At 38.9% G+C, this 22,185-nt stretch overlaps 1 protein-coding gene across 1 annotated transcript in view; it reads right to left on the bottom strand.

The window, feature by feature from the left end:
• The window catches only part of LOC137179669 (glycine receptor subunit beta-like), a 64,096-nt gene that overhangs the window by 5,918 nt on the left and 35,993 nt on the right, over positions 1-22,185 (bottom strand). The window contains exons 4-8 of the mRNA XM_067584523.1: positions 18,032-18,099; positions 17,500-17,726; positions 15,680-15,762; positions 5,875-6,012; positions 2,382-2,534 (exon numbers count right to left, since the gene is read on the bottom strand). Of these exons, the coding sequence (XP_067440624.1) occupies positions 2,382-2,534; positions 5,875-6,012; positions 15,680-15,762; positions 17,500-17,726; positions 18,032-18,099 (669 nt within the window). The remainder of the gene's footprint in view (positions 1-2,381; positions 2,535-5,874; positions 6,013-15,679; positions 15,763-17,499; positions 17,727-18,031; positions 18,100-22,185) is intronic.

Here is a 22,185-nt window from a genome sequence, read left to right as displayed (position 1 = left end):
TTTTAAGGTGCATGTTGCTATGAAACCAGACCTCTGGTGAAAGACTTTTTGAATCTTATTGACTCTCTTAATCTCACTCAGTTGGTGACTGGCCCAACACATGAAAAGGGACATACACTGGACCTTGTGCTGTCTTATAGTTACGTGTATGTATTATGTCTTATTTACTGCTACAGTCCTTTGTTTTAGGGTTACAACTTATGCTCCTGCACGCCGTCTGTGTGCGATTAACCCTCTAACTTTGTTGCAGTTTTCTATTGCTTTAAAGACTCTATGCTTTATACCCTGGATAGCTGCTGGGATCACAGTGCTGAGGAACTTACCACCCTTTTTGACTCTACTGATATGCACTGATATATTGGACTCTATTGCTCCTTTTAGGACTAAATGCACTAAACCACTTTCAGAGCCGTGGCTGAACCATACTACCCGTGCTCTCAGACGTGCATGTAGATGAGCTGAGAGAAAGTGGAAGAAGGATAAGCTGCAAGTCTCCTTAGGAATTTTATAGGACTGCTTATCAAAATACCAGGGAGCCGTTAAAACTTTTGGAGAGAGTAGTTTTTATTCAATTGCAAACATTTTTAGATAATCATGGCATTTATGAAAAGTTTCGGTCTGGGTTTAAACCATGCCTTAGTACTGAAACAGCTCTTTTAAGAATTTTTAATGATCTTCTCTTAACTGTTGATTCAAGGAACTCTGCTATTCTGGTGCTTTGAGACCTGATTGCTGCCTTTGACACTGTGGATCATAGGATCCTTTTATCACGTCTTGAACAATGTGTAGGCATCAAAGGTACTGCCCTCAAATGGTTTCAGTCATACCTGACAGATGGGAGTTTCTCAGCTCACCTGGGCGAATATTCTTCGACTGCAGCCCCACTTACTTGTGGGGTCCCTCAAGGCTCCATTTTGGGCCCAATCCTCTTTTCACTGTATATGCTGCCTTTAGGATCCATCTTTAAGAAACATGTTATTCCCTTTCATTGTTTTGCTGACAATATACAAATCTATCTGCCTTTGAAAACAAAAAGTAAAGATTCAATGCAGCCTTTGCTGAACTGCTTAAAAGATATCAAAACTTGGATGGATTTACACTGTCTCAGTCTTAATGAAAATAAGACTGAGATTGTTATGTTTGGACAACTTGACCTATTGGATCACTCTGCTAATACTCTTGGCCCTTTAGCTTCTTACAATAGACCTTTTGTTAAGAACCTTGGTGTGATTTTTGACAGCTCCTTCAAATTTGATAAGCAGATTAGTTCACTGTCAAAACTAGCTTTTTTCAGTTAAGGCTTTTAGCCAAGGTAAAGGCCTATCTCTCTCCCAAAGATTTTGAGAGTTATTCATGCTTTTACTACCTCTCGGTTAGACTATTGTAATTCTTTGTATGTGGCTGTGGAACACTTGTCTCTTCGTCATCTGCAGTAAGTACAAAATGCAGCTGCTCATCCTCCACCTGGTAAAAGAAAGCGTGATCACATCTTATCTAGCAGAACTCCTGCATCATCAAACTTGGATGTTCCGAGATCCAGGCACAAAAATAAAGGTGACTGAACCTTTGTGGTGGCTGCCCCAAATCTCTGGAACAGTTTATCTATTCGTATAAGAAGTGCTCAGAATCTGGAAACTTTAAAGTTGCTGCTGAAGACCCACCTCTTCTTGTTGGCATTCAATTTGAGTTGAGCTTGACACCATGCATTCATCTTCTATTGCGCCACAATTCTTTTATTAATATAATTCTTATGTTTATTGTTTCCTTTTATTCCTATGTGTTATTGTGTTATATACTTTTATATTTATTCATTTTTGTATTTTAAGCCTGTTCAGCACTTCAGCTTTATGTTTTTAAGCCGTCACTGTGTTCCAAAAGAACCATTGAGAACACAATTGTGCTTGTACCCAAGAAAACACCAGTTACATGTCTAAATGATTATCAGCCAATTGCTCTGACATTAGGGATAATGAAATGCTTTGAGAGACTGGTCAAAACTTACATAAGTGATCATATACCTGTTTCCTTAGATCCATTACAGTTTTCTTATCTGTTTATCAATTTAACTCTGCCTTCAATAAAATTCTGCCAACAAAAAAAACTAAACTAAACTCAGAGACTTGGGCCCACATTAGCCATCTGTGCTTATGTATGAGTGTATGATTTTCTATATGGCAGACCCCAAACATTGAAGTTGCTAAAAACACACATTTCCAGATTAGATTAGACAAACTTTATTATTATGCCAGAGGGAAATTGGTTTGATTGGTTGATTAGTGCCTATTGTTTTGCCAGCAATTTTCATAATATACACTTGTTAGACCGTTACCAACTAAATATCTACATGGGTCAGGTGCTACATGTGTATTTGGGGGACTCACCCAGTGGCACCCTTGCAGCGGAGGCATCAGGGTTGATCCAGAAGGATAACCAGGACAAAACGACAATCAACAGAGTTGGAGCGTAAACTCCCATCATGTAGAAACCAACCTGCCGCCGCAGTGTAAAAATCACCTCAACGCAGGTGTAGTATCCTAGAAACAGAAAGAGAATGACTAACAAGGGATTACTCAAAAATGTTCTGCTAACATTTACAGAATATAAAAATGACTGGAAACTCCAGTAATTTCAGTAGTGTGAGAGTATAGAAGAAAACCGGAGGTCCTAATTCAGTGTCTTTTGCGTTTTATTTCCTCACAGCATAACTTGTGAATGCAATTTATTTCCTAAAGTTTATTAAATGACAGCACAACCATTACTGTATATATACTGTTTATAGTATTGAAAGACTTTATTGTGATTGTTATCTGTGCCTCATTAACTTTAACTTAAAGTGCAGTGTTTTCTACGTGATGTAAAAATGTATGTGTGTCAGGTTATTGCATTCCCTTAAACAGAGCACAGTAAAGGTAAAATGTCACTACATGCCAGAGTTTGAGCCTCAAGTCACATGACTTTAAACCACCTGTTTTGGCAGTGTGACTAGGGCTGTCCCATTTCGAAGGATCCTTCAAATGCGGCTGAGAAATGCCGCCATTGTTGCCCAAATTTCATTTCATAATCCAATGGATGGATCCTTTGACGGCCCAACCTATCCCAGAATGCATTTTGCACCAACTGGCAGCAGGAATGGTGGAGATTTTGAGCAAGGCTAAGCTGTTGTAATTTTCATTGTAGGACTGTTAATATATCATTTTATTAAGTTTTTTAGGTAATTATGTAGCTTCCCAATATTTGGTCATCTTATCCAAATAATGCCTGTTTGGAAATCTGGAGCAGCTGGCCGGTTGAGACAAACATCATCTCAGCCGCTAGCAGCCTGCTCCTGAGATGATTAGCCAGTCAACATGTCGTCATCCCGGGGAGAACATGATCCAATGAACTCCGTGCAGCTCTTTAGTGATTTACCGTTGGCTCTAATGTCTCCGTAGCATTTTGATATATGATGTAATTCCTTTTGGAAGATAAATGTTCTCACAAATGAAATCTAACAATTGTAGCTGCCATATTAGTTTGAATGTAAAGTGAAGCTTCATGTTTTTAATGGACAGAACAACAGCGCTGCCTATGGGGCTCTATATGTACAGAAATCACCACATTTCAATAAATATAAATGTATTAAAATGAACAGATCAATCCATATTAAATTTTGTTTTATTTTATTAAGATACATAACAGTTAGGATTTTTATTATACCTACATTATAGTCTGAATAACATAATTTGCTGCGTCTCTCTGTCAATGAGATTATTTTTTGCGAAAAAAAAAGTGTTAGTGGAGCTTTGAGTTGAGATTATTTTGTCACAGTACAGTCAGGTAGCTGTGTTGAAGCTGAGCTGCTGTTGTCAGCAAGTACGCTGCTGCAGAGAGAGGCAGAGAAGAGGAGAGCAGAGAGAGAATGGACAGGTTCTTTTCTCTACTCCAGAGATTAGTTTAAAAATAAAAAGTATTGAATCAAATAAAGTAATTGTTAAATACATATATTTGTTTTTACAGCTATTTACAACATAAATAGAGTACATAAGAACTAGAATAACAGGGTGTCTGCAGGTCCTTAAAAAATCTTAAATTCAATTTTATAAATATTAGGCCTTATAAAATGTGTTTATGTATATTTTGGTTCAGCTGAGCATGGAGTCCCTGGTGGTGCTGCTGGACTTGGGTGGGCTGCCACAATAATAACATTAAAAGTTCTGGCTTCATTTCTACTAGCTGTCTCCCGATTGTCAACTGCAGCTGCCAAGGTTGCTAAGTGACAGGAGTGGTGTTTCGTGACGCAAGGGTAACGGTGCGGGAGACTCAGCAGTCACACATTTCTCCGTTTTCTATTTCTTTGTTTAGTGTCTGCAGGTTATGTTAACCCATTGTTGCTAACTTTGGAGCTAAGTCCAGACACGACTTTTCTTGGTCTTGACAAGCTGCAGCATTTATTAACTGACACAACGTACACTGTACTGTACATTTACTGCCAGATTGACAACTTACTGTTACCTTTTCCTCTGCACTGCTTGCATTCACTGTTATTTTCCTGCCACTCGCTCTCTCACGTAACCTCTCACACCACGCGCACAAAATACGCACTGCCCTATTCTTAAAAGGAGCTACGCTACCAAGAGTTTCCCAGGCAATGACATAGAGGTTAACTCCTTAACTCACATTTCGGAACAGCGCTGCACAGAGGCTCCCAAATGCTGTTGATTTCCGAATGAATGGATATTTCTCGTTATTATTGGCATTGAAACTAAATATTTTTTTGGCCTGGTGGGAGTTCTCGTTGGCCTGGTGACCTGCAAGGCCTGTACAATTATAAGGGAAACAATGGAGACAGGGATGGGACTTTACTGGGTGTGGGTGTATTTCCTAAACCTGGGGCGGAGTTGAGACACTGTTGGGGCAGGGCTTATTTCCAAACAGGAAAGCCCCGGGCCTTTTGGCTGCCTCCCAGCACTGTGGCCATTCCTACTTTGAACATTTTTATTATCCATAGATGTAAAACATTTATCAACAGCAAATTGAAAAAGTCTGGTTTCCTCTGCAGTTGAGGTAAATAAAGATCCCAGCCACCATGTAACAATTTATGGTATAAATCAATTTTTGGTCCCTATACTCTGCCTGACCTCTCCTGTAGACTCTACAGGATGCAGTCAGTAGAGGTGGAGGTCATCACAGGTTAAATTTGTTGAGCTAAGAGCAAGTGACTGTGGGCCTCGGCTCCTTGTTTTTAAATGTGGCTTAACTAAACAGATTAATACTTAGATAATTGGTTAATTAAGTATTTTTTCAAGTCAAGATTCCAAATATACTCTGGTTCCAACCTGCTTTTGTTTGTGATATGTGATAATATATTGAATATTTTAGAGTTATGGACTGCAGTTTAAAGATGTCAAACAGTTAATCAATCCAACAGTATGCAAAGTGACTCTAATGATTTTTGTGGCCTATACATGCTTGTAAACATGTAGGTCTGTTGGTAATTAGTCTAGTTTATTACAAAAAAGTATACAATTAATACATTCATTGTTTATTCTAAGGATAGTGGAGGCTCTCTCAACATTGGTTTTATTTTCTATTTGTAGTTGTGGTGTCAGCCACAACAAACTTATGAACTCAGAATAATTGGTTAAAATAATCAGTTTGGAAATTCCATATCGGTGCATTTCTATTATGAACAAAACAAAAGTTGCTATGGTTGTTTATATTAATGGGAAGTAATAAGGTATATTTGTAGATATCATTGTAAAGTATAATGTAATAGTAAAGGTCATAACAAACCAATGTATGTTTGTAGTGTTAGTAGTAATTTGATTATTTGCTACATTCACGCTTAATGTAGTGGCAGTGTTACTGCGTTAGTTATGATTACTAATTACTAACCTGTTCCTTGGTAGTACTTTGTGCAATTTCCATATTTTATGTCTTCTTGTTTGATGTCAAACTGAGGAAGAGCAATCTCATCCATCTGAACTGGGTCAGACTGCCACATGAACACAAGATCACTGGTGGTATAGCCAACTAAAACACAAAGAAAATGAATAGTCTATATTTTCAACATCAACAGCTTTACAACAACAGACTTTAGTTTGGGTGCTCCATTATGTATATTTTACATACTTTACACAATTTTACATTTTTTTTTAAATATCTGTTTTTTGGTCCTTTTCTCAGTTTTTTTTCGACTTTGTTTCCCATTTCTGCATATTTGTAATATAGTACACTAGAGACTACAGCATTTAAATTAACAAGCCAGCAGTTAGCTGATAATAATAAACATAATTACAGTACACACAAAACATTCACAATAGGCTAAATGTAGCTCAGTTACAATTAAAACCCTTTTCATTCATTTTCTTCAGATCCCTGGCTGTATTCAGAGGGGCACTTTTATTCTTATTGCTTTGTTTTTTAAATTGACAATGTCAGAGCTGCATGTAACAGGAGTGAGAGCTGAGTCTGTATTCTCAACAGGAAGTCAAACATGCTTTTAGTGAATGTTCGACTCCATCATTGTTGACACAGCGTGGGTCCTCAGAATTACTTCTCTGCTCTGCAGATGACATGGTCCTGTTGGTTCATCAGACTGTGACCTGAAGATCTGGGCCAGTTAGCAGCTAAGTATGAAATGGTCAGGATAAGAGTCAGCAATTCCAAGTCCGAGGCCATGGTTTGGAAACAGTGGATTGCTACCTTGCAGTACGTTGCTGGCCCAAGAGTGTCTCAGGATCTTGTTCATGAGTGAGGGTAAAATGAAGCATGAGATCTAAAAGTGGATTGGTGCAAATTCAGCAGTAATGTGAATGTTGTACTGGACCATTGTGGTGAAGAGGGAGCTGAGCCTTAAGGTGAAGCTCTTGATTTACCTGTCAATCTACATTTCAACCCTAACCTGTGGTCATGAGCTCTGGCTTGGACAAAAGCACTGTATAAATGCAGACATTTACCCTCTATTTTTGCAGGCTTTTCACCCTGCTTTCGAATGTGGATGTTCAGCAAAGCTATATAAACATTTACCTTGTGATGTGGTCAGACATCATATTGTACAAATTTGTTATTTTCTAGCATAACCTGGCCCTTAGTGTCTGGTGATGGTTATTGCCATGGAAAAGTTGCTCAGACTTCAAAAGTATGACATTAAAGTCACCTATGTACCAGGAAGGTACATGTTACTGGCAGGTGCTCTGAACAAGGCATACTTTCCAGAGAGCCTTAAAGGCCCAATAGCCTCTGAGACAGAGATGGTGAACATAGTTCACTATATACCAGTCTCATCAGAGAGACTAGCTGCAATCTGTAGGTACTGCTATGGAAGCGGATCGAAAGCTGTAGATGCCGATTATTCATTCCAGGGTGAAGTTTTCAGGATGGAATAGTGTTCAGAGGAGAGAGAATGGTTATCTAAGATTCACTCAGGGGTGACATCATTCACCATATCCAGAATATGTTAACTGGAAAGGAATGAATGACACCATTGGTCCTTGGACACAAAACAAGAAAAAGAGACACTACACCCGCATGAGATTGCAGGCAGATTATGAGCTAAAGTAATTAATAACTGTGGACTATTACATTATTCCAACTACCATGAAATTTATTACTTATCAAATACCAAGTGTAGCAAAGTAATCTGGAAATTAAAAGCCCTTTTCACACAACAAGGGATTCTGGACATTGTGATATCGGTTAGCAGACCCCAATTCTCATCACAGGAGTTTCGGTGATTCAGCTTGGAGCATATGACCTTCTCCCCCGGATACCCACAAAGTAATGGCAAGTCATCTGTAAAGACGGCAAAGCACCTGATGATGAAAGCCAAGGCAGCAGGACAAGACCCATATTTGGCTATATTGTAACACACCAAGCCAAGGTCTTGATTCAAGCCCAGCACCGAGACTTCTGAGATCTTCTGAATTTCCTTTCAAGAGAGTTAGCTCTCACTTTAAGCACCTTGGCATAGTGGTCCCTAGATCTTTTGACCTCCTCCTTCAGTTTAATCTCACCCCAAAGTTGCACATCTTGAAGCGTGTTGGCTGCAGTGGTCAATTTAAGAATAGCAAAACTAAATAAATAAACACATAGCCTAAATAATGAATATAATTCATAACTTCTTTTACACACTTTGGAGATTAAACTATGTAAAACTAAAAGGAAACAGAGGCAGCATAAACAGGCCTAGGGATTTTCAAAGTAAACGCACTGTGTGTTAAACAGATGCACTGAGCCTCTGCAGAAATTTAACATTAAGTACCAGTAAATCCACCTTTATGTGTTTGTGGTCTTGTTGTGTGCATGATTTTATTGAGTTAACCTCTCCAGCCTAACACCGTTTAAATCGTTTACCTGCTGACCAGCATAGCTAACTGTTAGCTTCAGAAGATTACCAACACTAGCAGTGCTAATTGGTTTGCAGGTAAACTAGCTAGCTGTTGTAGCTAACAAACAGCTGTTGTATAGTAATGTTACTTGTTTATTATTATCAGCTGTTTTGCATATCATTTGGATATTTCCTGATCTAAGTCTGTGTGAAATCTCCACATTTATGGTAGAAGTGACTTAACTGGACCTTCTTCAGTCATATATGGAAGGATTACAGGTGTTTAGCATGCTTTTATGATTTATTAAGCTTGAGTGTGGTCTTTATGTTCACAGATGTGTACATTACCAGCAGTGTGTTTGTACATGCAGACTACAAAGTAAAGAAATTTTCTGAATTATATAATAAATGTCATGTGTCCTATTTGACAGGTGTGAGTCCTCCATTGTTAGGCTGATGCATAAACTCACGATATGACTGCACCAAGATAATAAAGATAAAGATATCTTTGGTCCACTATAATTGGAGGAATTAAGTTACAAGTAAAAACCAAAGCTGCAATTCCTACGCTGTCATCTGTGGATGTCACTCCATCAAAGTCAACAGGAAAGATTAACCTCATGGTCATGGTTTCATGGTTTTTCATGGTTTTCAAGCCAATGGCTTAAAGTAAAGAGAAATTACAACAGAACCAACAAATATTTGTCAATGTCAATTTATTCTTTCTTGAGCAGTTTTAGCAGTCCTTTTACAGTTCCCTTATTAAACCTTTGCTGGTACACAACTTAGCATTACATATGTGGCTCTACTGGAGTAGACAATATGTTGGGAATTTAACAGGGAGTTTTGCCTTAATTATTTCCAAGTGAACTTGCTCGCACCACCACACTGGCTTCCTTCACCTTGTTCACCTGTTGCAAGCTGAAAAGATGTACCAGCACTCAGGCTTTAAGGAGCATGGGGGGGTGTGTAGTAAAAGTTAAGTAAACAGATTCACACTGAATTTACCATCTCACTTAGACATCTGTTTTAAATGTAACAAAACATTTTCTTTTATTACAGAGTTTCCAGAGGACCAGAGTAGAGAGCTTGTGAGACACCAGGGAAGACAGCTGTGGATGTAATGTCGCTCACCTCAGATGCTTTTGCTGTGGTTTCACGTCTGCTTTCTAAATCCCTTACTGTACCACGACTGACTTTCACAGCAAAGTTCGCTTTTCAGTCCAAAGGACTAAGACACATGGTGCTGGGTCTTTACAGTTATAGAAAAATTAATAATAGATTAAGAAGAATAGAATTAGTATTGATCAGTGATCACATACACAGCCTGGCCTAATTCTTCTCTAAGAAAGAATGCAGTGATCCAGAGAGGTACCACACTGTTTAATGTCAGAAAAAATCAGTATCAAAGTATGACAAGATGATATTAGTACAGTAATTTGGAATTTTCACTGAATTAGCCCAGTAACACATTAAGGCATTTTGAAACTGTCTTGAAAATGAACTGTAGGTTATCAATTTACATTCTAATGTTTCAGTTTGAGGCAAGTCCTCTGAACATAGCACATAAAACATGGCTACATTCACAATATGAAAACCACAGAGTTTTAAATTTTCAGTACAGTCATAGTGAAGGGGTTGGACTGCTTTCAGAATTCCTTGTATCACATGTCATCACATTGTTTGGGTGTTATCAGACATGTTGTTTATAAATACAACTCAATGGAAATTACCAGAAGTAAGATTTAAAGTATTTTAAATGTATTACAATAAGTGATGTGATGCTAAGAAATGTGAATATGAACAATGAGTTAGTTACACAGCCTGTCCAGTGTAACCTGGAGAATCTGGTACATTGAGTTAGGAGAGAGGCAGTTACTCTGATCCCATTTCACTGCAGAGATGACACCAGCTGAGTGTCTCAGTGCAGGTCAGTGAGGTTAGGACTGACAGGGACATTTAGCCTTGTTTCAGTGTAAGGAAAAAAACATCCAAATTGTATGACAGTATCACTTACTGTATGTATGATAAAAACATACAGTGCTGCTTGAACGTTTGTGAACCGTTTGAGGAAAATTATCCAATCTTACATATTTGTGGGAGGCAAAAGTATGTGAACCCTTGCTTTCAGTAACTGGTGTGACCCCCTTTTACAGCAATAACTTCAACCAAATGTTTCCAGTAACTGTTTATCACCTCTGCACATCAGCTTGGAGGAATTTTAGCCCATTCCTCCCTACAGAACAGTCTCAACTCAGGGATGTTGTGGGCTTCTCAACATGAACTACATGCTTCAGGTCCTCCCACAGCATTTCTTTAGGATTAAGGTAAGGACTTTGACTCGGCCATTCCAAAACATTATCTTTCTTCTGCTTGAACCACTCTTTGGTAGAATGACTTGTGTGTTTGCATGACACACTTTCTGTTGAACATCAGTTCACAGACAGATACCTTGACATTTTCCTGCAGAATTGGCTGGTATGACTCAGAACTCATAGGTCCATCAATGATTGCAAGCTGTCGTGGTTCAGAGGCAGCAAAGCAGCCCAAACCATGATACTACCACCACCATGTTGCACAGATGGGTTAAGGTTCTTATGCTGGAATGTGGTGTTTGCTCATTGCCAAACATAACCCTTCTCATTCAAGCCAGAAAGTTCAATTTTGGTCTCATCCATTCACAGAATATTGTTCTAATCACCTTCTGGCTTATCCACATGGTCTTGAGCGAACCGTAGACGGCAGCAATGTTCTTTTTGGAGAGTAGTAGTTCTTGCAACTCTGCCATGCACACCATTGATGTTCAATGTTCTCCTGATGGTGGACTCATTAACATCGACTGTAGCCAAGCTTATAGTTAGGGCCGACCAGGCTCGCCTTGGATCAGCCCTTAGTTATGCTGCTATAGGCCTAGACTGCTGGGGGACTTCCCATGATGCACTGAGCTCCTCTCTCCTCCTCCTCCTCTCCATCTGTATGCATTCATGTAACATCAATGCATGTCACTAACTTTGCTTCTTCCCCGGAATTTTTTGTGCTTTCTCATCTCACAGGAAAACCTGAGTCCCGGGCCGAGCCTTCGCCGTCCTTCACAGTCCTGATGGCATCCTTCCCTGTCTATTGATGCTTGTGCTTGTTGTTGTTGTTGTGATTGTTGCTCTCCTGTCCCCCCTCCCCCTTTCCCTCTCTCTTTCTCTCTCTCAACCCAACCGGTCAAAGCAGATGGCCACCTACCAAGAGCCGGGGTCTGCTTGAGGTTTCTACCCGTTAAAGGGGAGTTTTTCCTTACCGCTGTCGCGAAGTGCTTGCTCATGGGGGAATTGTTGGGTCTCTGTAAATTAAAGAGTACGGTCTTGACCTGCTCTATGTGAAAAGTGCCTTGAGATGACTTCTGTTGTGATATGGCGCTATATAAATAAAAATTGATTTATTGATTGATTGACTGCAAGAGAGACCTTTAGTTTCCTTGAAGTTACCCTGGGGTCCGTTGTGGCCTCTCGGACTATTACACGCCTACTCTTTGTGTGATCTTTGTTGTTCGACCACTCCTGGGGAGGGTAACAATGGTGTTGAATGTCCTCCATTTGTACTCAATCTGCCTGACAGTCCACTGGTGGAGTCCAAACTCTTTAGAAATGGTTTTGTAACCCTTTCCAGCCTGGTGAGTATCAGCAACTCTTCTTCTAAGATCCTCAGAAATATCCTTTGTTTGAGCCATGATACACTGCCACAAACCTGTGTTGTGAAGCTCAGAGTTTGACAGTGAAGACCCAGATTTCTCTTCTTTAAATAAGGTAATGAATTGATAATCCTAGGGGTTCGCATACTTTTGCCACACACAAATATGTAACGTTGGATCATTTTCCTCAATAAATAAATGAACAAGTGTAAGGTTTTTGTCTCATTTGTTTAACTGATGTCTTTTTATCTAGTTTTAGGACTTGAATGGAAATCATTACATTTTAGGTCATATTTATGCAGAAATAGAGCAAATTCTAAAGGGGTTCACAAACTTTCAAGCAGCACTGTATAAACTAAATTAAATGATACAAAAGTCCAACATGCTACACAGAAGTACTGGAAACTTTGTGATCTTCCACTATTGTGAGTTTAAAAATGTTTGATTAGACAACAGGAGTTTGGTTTAAAGTTTTACGTAAATGTGGGAAACATTAGGCCAGTTGTATTATACTTAGCCCCCTTCTTGTTGATCCTCTGTAGGGCAGTGGAGATGAGAAAGGTTAAGAAATAAAAAATTCATTAGAAAATGAGGGATGTTTGCAAGACTTGAGGCCTGCTTTATGATCTATACACTTAATAATGTGTGAGCTGTCTGTTAAATTTGTTTTCTAAAATGCTCCTCATGCTCCATTAGGAAGGCTTTGAACTTACAATAATTCTCTTGATAATATATATTGGTCTGGATAAGCCCTGATAGGTTACGCAAGTCTGATTTTGGGCTCTTTAGCCACATTTCACTTCCAGTAAATTAAATGCTGCCAGCCTTAGCTGTCTACCAGACCATCTTACTGTAATTAATCTTGTAGAATCAGCGTGAGATTACCAGTATTAGTTGGTTTCTTCATAACATACCTGATGTTATAAATAAAAACACTGTTCACCTGAATGAGTAATCCTCTAAGTATGCATTAAGTACTCACACTTAGTGATGTTGCATTCAGGATTATGCAAAACAAAGCAAACAGCAAACAAAGCAGAGTTTTGGAAAAAAAACATTAAGCCTTACATCCAATCAAAGGTTGCAGATTATATTCACTGTTTAAAATTCCTCAAATTTCATAAAACTATATCAGGACATTTGCTTTGTCACCCTCTATAGCATGGTGAAGTCACAAAACACTAAAGTAGTGACTGCTAAGTTAGTCACTGAAGTGCTCAGTGAATAACAATTTCAACAACAAATAGAGAGTATACCCTTTATTTATTTTGAAGACAGAGGTCATATGACAAAAAAACAAAACAAAACCAGATGATGAAGAATTAATATATTTGTACATCAACTGTAATTCTAATCATCCAGTAAATTAAAAGACTGTTTAAAAACTGAACAAAACTGAATCAATATACTCTTACCATTTTTTCATGTACATATGCTGTAATGTGTCTTCAATAAACTCAGGACTCAAAGTGCCTTGGATTTTTTACTTCTTGTTTGCAATTGTTTGTACTGATATCATCTTTTCATACTTTGATAAGACTTCTGGCATTAAACTGTGTGGTGCCTCTCTGGATCGTAGCATTCTTTCTTAGAGAAGTATTAGGCCAGGCTGTGTATGTGATCACTAATTAATACTAATTCTATTCTTCTTCATTTATTATTAATTTTTTAATAACTGTAAAGACCCAACACCATGTGTGTCTTAGTCCTTTGGACAGAAAAGCGAATGGTGTTTTGCTGTGAATGTCAGTCTTGGTACAGTAAGGGACTCAGAAAGCAGACAAGTGAAACCTCAGCAAAAGCATCCGAGGTGAGCGACACTACATCCACAGCTGTCTTCCCTGGTGTCTCACAAGCTCTCTACTCTGGTCCTCTGGAAACTCTGTAATAAAAGTAAATGTTTTGTTACATTTAAAACAGATGTCTAAGTGAGATGGTAAATTCAGTGTGAATCTGTTTACTTGACTTTTACTACACACACCTCCATGCTCCTTAAAGCTTGAGTGCTGGTACATCTTGTCAGCCTGCGACATGTGAACAATGTGAAGGAAGCCAGTGTGGTGGTCGAGTGAGTAAACCTGGAAAAAATTAAGGCAAAATTCCCTGAAAAAGTCCCAACATATTGTCTACTCCAGTAGAGCCACATATGTAATGTTAAGTTGTGTACCAGCAAAGGTTTAGTAAGGGAACTGTAAAAGGGCTGCTAAAACTGCTCAAGAAAGACTAAATTGACTTTGACACATATTTGGTGGTTCTGTTGTAATTTCTCTTTACTTTAAGCCATTGGCTTTGAAATGAAACCCTGACTATAAGGTTAATCTTTCTTGTTGATTTTGATGGAGTGACACCCACAGATGACAATGTAGGAATTGCAGCTTTAGTTTAAGCATAATAATAAACAAGTAACGTTAGTACACAACAGCAGTTTGTTAGCTACAACAGCTAGCTAGTTTACCTACAAACCAATTAGCACTGCTAGCATTAGAAATCTTCTGAGGCTAACAGTTAGCTATGCTGGTGGACAGGTAAACAATTTAAACAGTGTTAGGTTGGAGAGGATAACTCAATAAAATCATGCACACAACAAGACCACAAACACATAAAGTTGGATTTATGTTAAATTTCCACAGAGGCTCAGTGTGTTTGTGTAACATACAGTGCGTTTACTTTGAAAATCCCTGGGGCTGGTCCTGCTGCCTCTGTTTCCTTTTAGTTTTACATAGTTTAATCTCCAAAGTGTGTAAAAGAAGTTATGAATTATATTCATTATTTAGGCTATTTGCGTATTTATTTAGTTTCGCTCTTCTTAAATTGGCGACTGCAGCAAGAGATTAACTTGATAAAATCATGCACACAACAAGACCAAAAACACATAAAGCTGGACTCACCGGTACTTTATGTTAAAGGCAGCAGCGTCTCAGTAAAATATGATGCGTTTACTTTGAAAATCCCTGGGGCTGGTTCTGCTTCCCCTGCTTCCTTTTACAGAGTTTCATCTCCTTCTTTTTCAAGTGTGTAAAAGAAGTCATGAATTACGTTCATTATTTAGGCTTTTTGTTTATTTATTTGGTTAAGCTGAGCTGCAGCCAACATACTTCAAAATGACCAGCTTTTACTTTGAAGGTGAGCTGTCTCTGTTTCCAGCGTTCGACTTCCTGTTTCAATTTTCATTGTACAAGTTGGATAATGGAAGAAGTGGATGCTCTGCATATAATTGCATTATATGGATTAGGACAATGAACCCCCCAAAATGGGAACTAACTTTCATTATACAATGTGAACAACTGCAAGTGAATTATACTTCATTCACAGACCATCATGGTACTTTTCATTAAAATGAATGGTTAGAAGGTAATCTTTATTTACTTTTGTGTTCACTTATCTGTTGTTTCAGATTCACCTATTGGGCTGAATCAATATATCTTCTCTTTTCTCCTGCCCCTTCCCAGGTGTATTACTCCCATATGATTGTTGATTGTGTGGTCCCTAAGACTGGCAGATTTTTCTGTGAATACATGTATTTATATGCAGGCTTGTTGTTTTTTTGCTGTGTGAAATGCCCAATGATGGTCACTTGACCAAAATATAGCTATTAAATAAATTCCCTTGTGTTGACAATTTTTGCCTTTGGACTATTTTTTATCTTCTACACACCTGTGTGCAAAGACCACTCTTTGTGTGAATGTACTCACAGCTCTCCAGCTGCATCTTACACAGTTGTGTGTCCATGGGGAAGAGAGTGAGATCCAAGGGACAAGACAGCGTCACCGACAGCCTACACACACAAAGACATGCATACACACAAATACAAATGCACACACACTCACAAGGTTCATTAGGAGAAAAGATCAAAACAGCTCGATTGAAGGATAATTCTTGGTGAAATTCAGTTTCATTGCTTCACTACACCACTCTGATTAAATCCTCTCTCTCCATACTATCTAACACTAGGGAAACATCAAGAACAAAGATAAATTAAAATTAAAATTTTTGAAGTGTTATTTATATTCTCAGAGTTAACCATAAAAATCTAAATGTTTCTAATTCTACACTAATCTTCCCAATATCAAAACAATTTGGTCTGTATGGGAACAAAACTAAGAGTCTACAACCACATTAAGGCCACATTAGGCTCTGTGAGGATGTACTTTGGCACAGTGATGCTTTGAGGTAAATGCTGACATGCTCACAATGACACTGCTTACATGCTGACGTTAAGCAGCAGTTGCGCTTCTCACAGAACACATACAGCTTCCATTTTATTAAATGTATCAACCCACACGAGTGACGTGCGTCTCCCCAGGACCTCCTGCATTTTTTAAGCTCAGAGTCTGTCTGTTTCCTCCCTGTCACGTTTAGTGAAGTGTAATCTGCACAGACAGCTGTTTAAATCACACAAATCTCCTGCTGTATATACTGTTTGTTTTGAAATTATTAACTATATTGATTAATCAGTTCCCAGTCTGCCTATGAGCTTGCCTGTGTTCACTATAGTCAGATCGCTCACATCAGTGGGCGGGAAATATAATCAGTGAAACAATAATCGATTTCTTCCCATGGAGCTGACATGCAAACTATTTTGGTTCAGTAAAAATCTGCTGTCAGTCAGCCTGGTCAAGACAGTTTGGCTGGTAGCTGTCCTTTCAGCTCCCCCAGAGCTGTTGCTGACAGACAGCTGCTTCTGTGGACAGAGATGCTGAACACAGGTTGGTTTCAGTGTAGATTGAACAGATAGAACGCTCCAATAGTGCTTACGTGCCGTGCCACTCATGTCTCTCTTTCTGTGTGGATTCCCAGTTAGTGTGCTAAAATTTACTGATTAGCACTAAACAGAGCATAGCTGAGGCTAAAGTTTTTAAAATGTTGATCTTATGACAGCACTAGATAAAAAGTGCCATCATCAAGGGAGACACAAATGTGTGTACCAAATTTCATGGCAATGTATCCAGCAGTTGTTGAAACATCTGACTAAAATGTGAACCTCATGGTGGTGCTAGAGGAAAAGTCAGTTGGATTTATCCTCTGGGCACCATGATTGTCTGTACAAAATGTCATGACAATCCAATAGTTGTTGAGATATTTCAGTCTGGAATAAAGCGGCAGACCAATTGATTGATTGATTGATGATGGACATGATGACTGTTTGCTACAACAGCAGAATCTTATCTGTTGTACTGAATGAACTTTTAGACTGATTGGTCTGCCCATCTTTTATGTAGAGTGTCACTTTGACATTAAAACCTGTCTTCTTGCTTACTATCACACCTTCACTGTGTTCATTTTTTTAGTACATTTTCCTGTAAAATACAGGTACCTGTCTCACCCTTGTTATAAGTCAGATTGTAAACTGTGGCTGTGTGCTTGGTAATTCATGGGAACTTACATTGTACGATAGTTGTTACTAATGTGCTGCCTGCTTGCTTTAATCAAAGAGTGGATGATTTGACACTGCTCTATACTTCTCAAAAAGGGCAAAAATGCCATAAAAAGTATGAAAAATGTGTGTGTGCACCTCATACTAATTAAGACATCTCCGTTCCTGAATATGAAGAGCAGAATGTTGTCCTGTGTGACATCATGGAAGTTTGCATTTTTTTCATTGGCAAAAAAAAGGTCTGGTTTCCACAAACACTGGAACATCTTCGGGTCAATAGTCAGCGTTTCACTTTTATAGTCAGTTGGAAGTCGTAGGCGAGGGTCATTCCATCTCTGGCGAAGAAATATATTCACTCTGTAGTCCTGTGCAGAGAAACATAATATTAATAATTGTCTCCATGTCTACTGCGGCTCCAGCTAATGCTACTGCGGTTACTACTATTGCTACACTGCTAATATTACTAATATTAATATTACCATGTTATGTTTTGAACAGTGTGACAGGGTAGTATGACAAAACATACCTTAGTGGTATCAAGCATAGCATAATAGCTGCAGTATAGATCCACAGATAGAAAGTCACAATGTGAAACTAAAGAAAATACAAAAGTAACATTAAGTGTGTGTGTGTGTGTGTGTGTGTGTGTGTGTGTGTGCGTGCATGTTACCATAGTGGTCTCCTGGATGGACCCAAAGCTGTTAATGAAGATGTTCACCTTGGACTCAACAGGGATACCTGAAACACACATACACACAACACTTAGAGCCATATAACATTTGACTATTCTATTCCATGTAAAAAAGTGATGTTGTCTGATCAGATGCTAATGAACCACTGTATAATTGGGAGAGGCACCTTTTCCACTTGGAATTTCACATGAATGCACTGACAGGACATACATAAGCCTTACACCTAAACACATCATGCATTTGTGTATGAAAGGATTTTAAAATGGTGTCAAAACTCCACATACTCTGGCACTTTCAGTGCCAGAGACCTTTGGGCCCCTGGCCCATGTGCTGCAGCCACTGAATGTCCTGTTTGGTTGCTGCACTGTACCAAACAGTGATGGATGATGTAAGGATGGACTCGACGATGGCAGTGTAGAACTGCGGCAGGTTGAGCTTCTTCAACTGCCTCAGGAAGAACATCCTCTGTTTGGCCTTCTTGATTATACAGCTTATGTTGATGTCGCATTTAAAATCCTTGGAGATGGTGGTCCTAAGGAATATAAATGACTCTACAGCTACTGTTGGTGCTGTTGATGGTCAGCGGAGGGAGGGCTCTCCTGAAGTCTATTGTTTACTCTATTGTCTTGAGGGTGTTTAGCTCCAGGCTGTTATGGCTGCACCAGGATGTTAGCCATGCCACTCCCTGTCTGTACACAGACTCGTCCCCTTCCTGGATCAGACCAATGACGGTTGTGTCATCTGTGAACTTGAGGAGCTTCACGGAGGAGCTTGTGGAGGTGCAGTCACACATATACAGACAGTAGAGGGGAGGGGAGAGCACGCAGCCCTGTGGTGCTCCAGTGTTGATGGTCATAGGGGTGGAGGTGTGCATTCCCAGCCTCACATGCTGCCTCCTGTCTGTCAGGAAGTTAGTGATCCACAGACATAGAGGCTCAGGCACAGTCACCTGTGGAGGAGCTCTGGCACGATAGGGTTAAATGCAGAGCTGAAGTCAATGAACAAAATTGGTGCTTTTTTTGAGTTACTGTGCGTCGAGATGGGAGTGTGTTGGAGTTAACACAGAAAAATAGAAATGCAAGTGTTTTGATGAAAAAAATGGTGGACCTGGTGGTACCTATAAAAGTCCTGTCTTACCAGTTCAAATAACTGGCACAAATTCTTCATAGGTTACACCTGAGCACGATCAATCTTAATAGCTGATCTGATAGCTGTAATGCTAAACCCAGCTGTAATGTTGAGTAATTTACTCAAGGTCTCTTTTCGTTCCATATAAACCTAGAAATATGTTTGACCCATTTCTAAACTGTTTAAGAGAGACCTCTACTGGGAGTGCAGTAAATAGATAATTTAGGAAGAATGTTCGTTTTGAGTGACCTACTATGCTGCCGAGATCAAGAGGGAGCAAGTCCCACCAGCCCATATCATTACATACTTTTTTGTTAATCTGATGATAATTAATATACAAGGAGGGCATATTTTTTGGGTATGTAAACTCTAAAGTACTTAAAGGTTCACACATTTTCAAGTCTGTCTTAAACAGACTTAAAACAGTCAGGTGGGGTAAAGTAAGGTAAGTTTTTCCTGCTGTAATCATTCCTCCTGTCCTATTCTTCCATTAGAATATCCCTTCATAATGCACTTACAATGTCAGTGATGTGGGACAAAATCCACAGTGCACCTTCAATGTATTTAAAGCCTGTGTAAAGCAATAATAAATGTGTTTTGAGTTTTTCACACCACAGAAAAATGTGTAATTAACCAAAAAGCCAAATTTGAATGATTAAAAAAGTCACCAAGTATATAAAATTAGGTTTCAAAATTGTGGAAAAATAAGTACTGTATGTCTTCTGGAGGCACTGAAAGCATGGCCCAACTGAATAGTCTGAGTTAACAGCACTCGTACCAAACTCCTGTATAAAAGTACACAATTTAAAATAAGCCTTGTTTGTAGGTGTAAGGCAAGCAACATGGATGATAATTAAAAAATAAAGTAACATTAAGAGCCATTGTTTAATTCGGCACATATTTTGTAGGTAAATGTGGACTTGTTTCAGTAAAATTGTAACTTAAATGACTAGTTAAAGGACCAGTGTGTAGGATTAAGTGGCATCTAGAGGTGAGGTTGCAGATTACAAACAACTGAATATCCCTCCCCCTCCCTTTCCAAATATGTAGAACAACCTATAGTGGCCGCGAAACTTGCAAAAATCGTTCAAGGCCCTCTCTAGAGCCAGTGTTTGTTCGTCTGTTCTGGGCTACTGTAAAAACATGTGGCGGTGCAACATGGTGGGCTCCATGGAAGAGGACCCATTCCCTATGTAAATATAAAGGGCTCATTCTAAGGTAAGCACAACAATTCTCATTTTCAGGTGATTATACACTAATTAAAACATACTTATGAATATTATCTTCCGTTTCTGCCAAGTCCGTTCCACGAGATGCCACTAAATTCTACACACTGGACCTTTAACAAGCGAACAACCATCAATCATTGGTATTTTAAATTGTTTTTTTTTTTCCAGTTCAGTGTACTTAGTGACTGTTCGTTATTTATCAGAGGTAGGGGGTGACTCAGGTGTGACTTCAGTTTTTCTTTTTATTTTAACCCCTCCTGAAGCTACAAATATTTTTCCTTGAACCTCCCTGAGTGACTGGGGGAAAATGTGTGACCCTCCCTCCACCATAAATAACCATATTTTATTATATTCACTTCAGTGTTAGGTCGTATTGGTGAAAATGAAACTTATGTTTAATAGCGACCTGTGACTCTTAAACCTTGGCCCTGTGACCCCCCTTCCCTCATAAGGAAAAAAAACCCAAACTGCCAGCCCAACTTACTGTGACTTACTGTACCTCTCATCGGGAGCAAGTTGAGCTTATTTTCTAATCATTACTATTTGTCAGACGTGACTCTGACATCTTAAAAAGTGTCAAACCCGCGACAATAGTTGACAGTGACACTGTAAGGGAGTTTATGTCTAACACTGGACACTTATGAAGAAAGTTAGTGGTTAATGCTGAGGAGCAGGGGCGTCGCTAGGCCTATTTTAGGGGGGCTTTAGCCCCCCATAAATTTTCTTTAGCGCCCCCAAAATAGATGGACATTATTAGTTTAAATCATCAATAGGTTTTTCTTATTCATTTTTCATTAAAATCGATCGAATAATGCCATCGCGTCTCCAAATTCACAATGTACCTAAAGCACCGGGCGCTAGGACCTTGTAGAGGCTGCTGCTGCTGCTCTAATCCAGTGTTTCTATTGGCTGTGCTGCCTACTCTGCAATTCCCGTACCATCTTTGATAGAGACTGCAACAGTAGTCGGAAACCACTGAAGTTGTGACAAGATGTTGATTAAAACTTAAGCAAGATAAACATAATATACAGAGTGAAATATTAAGTAGTTACAGAGTGAAGATACCAAGCTCCAATATGAATTTGTGGCAAATGATGGTCAATGTAGCAAGCTATCAAGTTGTTACTTGTTTGTTACTTAGTTAACGTTACCTAATTTTAAGTATAAGTGAAGAAAAGACAAGAGGATAGGCTATATAACACTAACATTATACAGTGGAAACCGCTTATATAATCACACTTACAGTGATCAACCACTTATATGGATCAAAAAGCTCAGGACAGGATCATTCCTATACAAATGCTGTTTAAATAATTTGCTTATAGTAATCAAATAGTCTGCTTACAGCTCTCCTCATCCACTCTCTAGCTCACTTGGCCACTGCATCTCTCTTTCTCTCATCTTAAAATGAGTCAGGAAGGCATCAGCAGCAAAACAAGCGTTTGAAACAGCTGTACTGTATTTTGAAACAGCTACAGTAAATAGTGAAACCGGCCATTTTTACTTTATATTCATGTAATAAATATACAAATTTCAATTAGATGATAATCTGCATGAAAAAAAAAATTCAGTTATAATAATCATCAGCTTATAATGATTAATTTGACCCAGACGGACGTGATCACAATAAGCAGTTTCCACTGTACTAACTAGTTGACGAGCCATCCAGCCAAAGTGTGAACAAGCAAAAGAGATAGAAATAATGTTATTGACAGCTCTTTATGTACTGTGCTTTTATATGCCTCTTAAGTATTTCGAAACGATCATATTAGTAG

The sequence above is a fragment of the Thunnus thynnus genome, chromosome 3 (genome assembly GCF_963924715.1).
Source record: "Thunnus thynnus chromosome 3, fThuThy2.1, whole genome shotgun sequence".
In the NCBI taxonomy this organism is placed as follows: Eukaryota; Metazoa; Chordata; class Actinopteri; order Scombriformes; family Scombridae; genus Thunnus; species Thunnus thynnus.
Note: the sequence above shows the minus strand (reverse complement) of the source record. Positions and strands in the feature narration are given on the sequence as shown.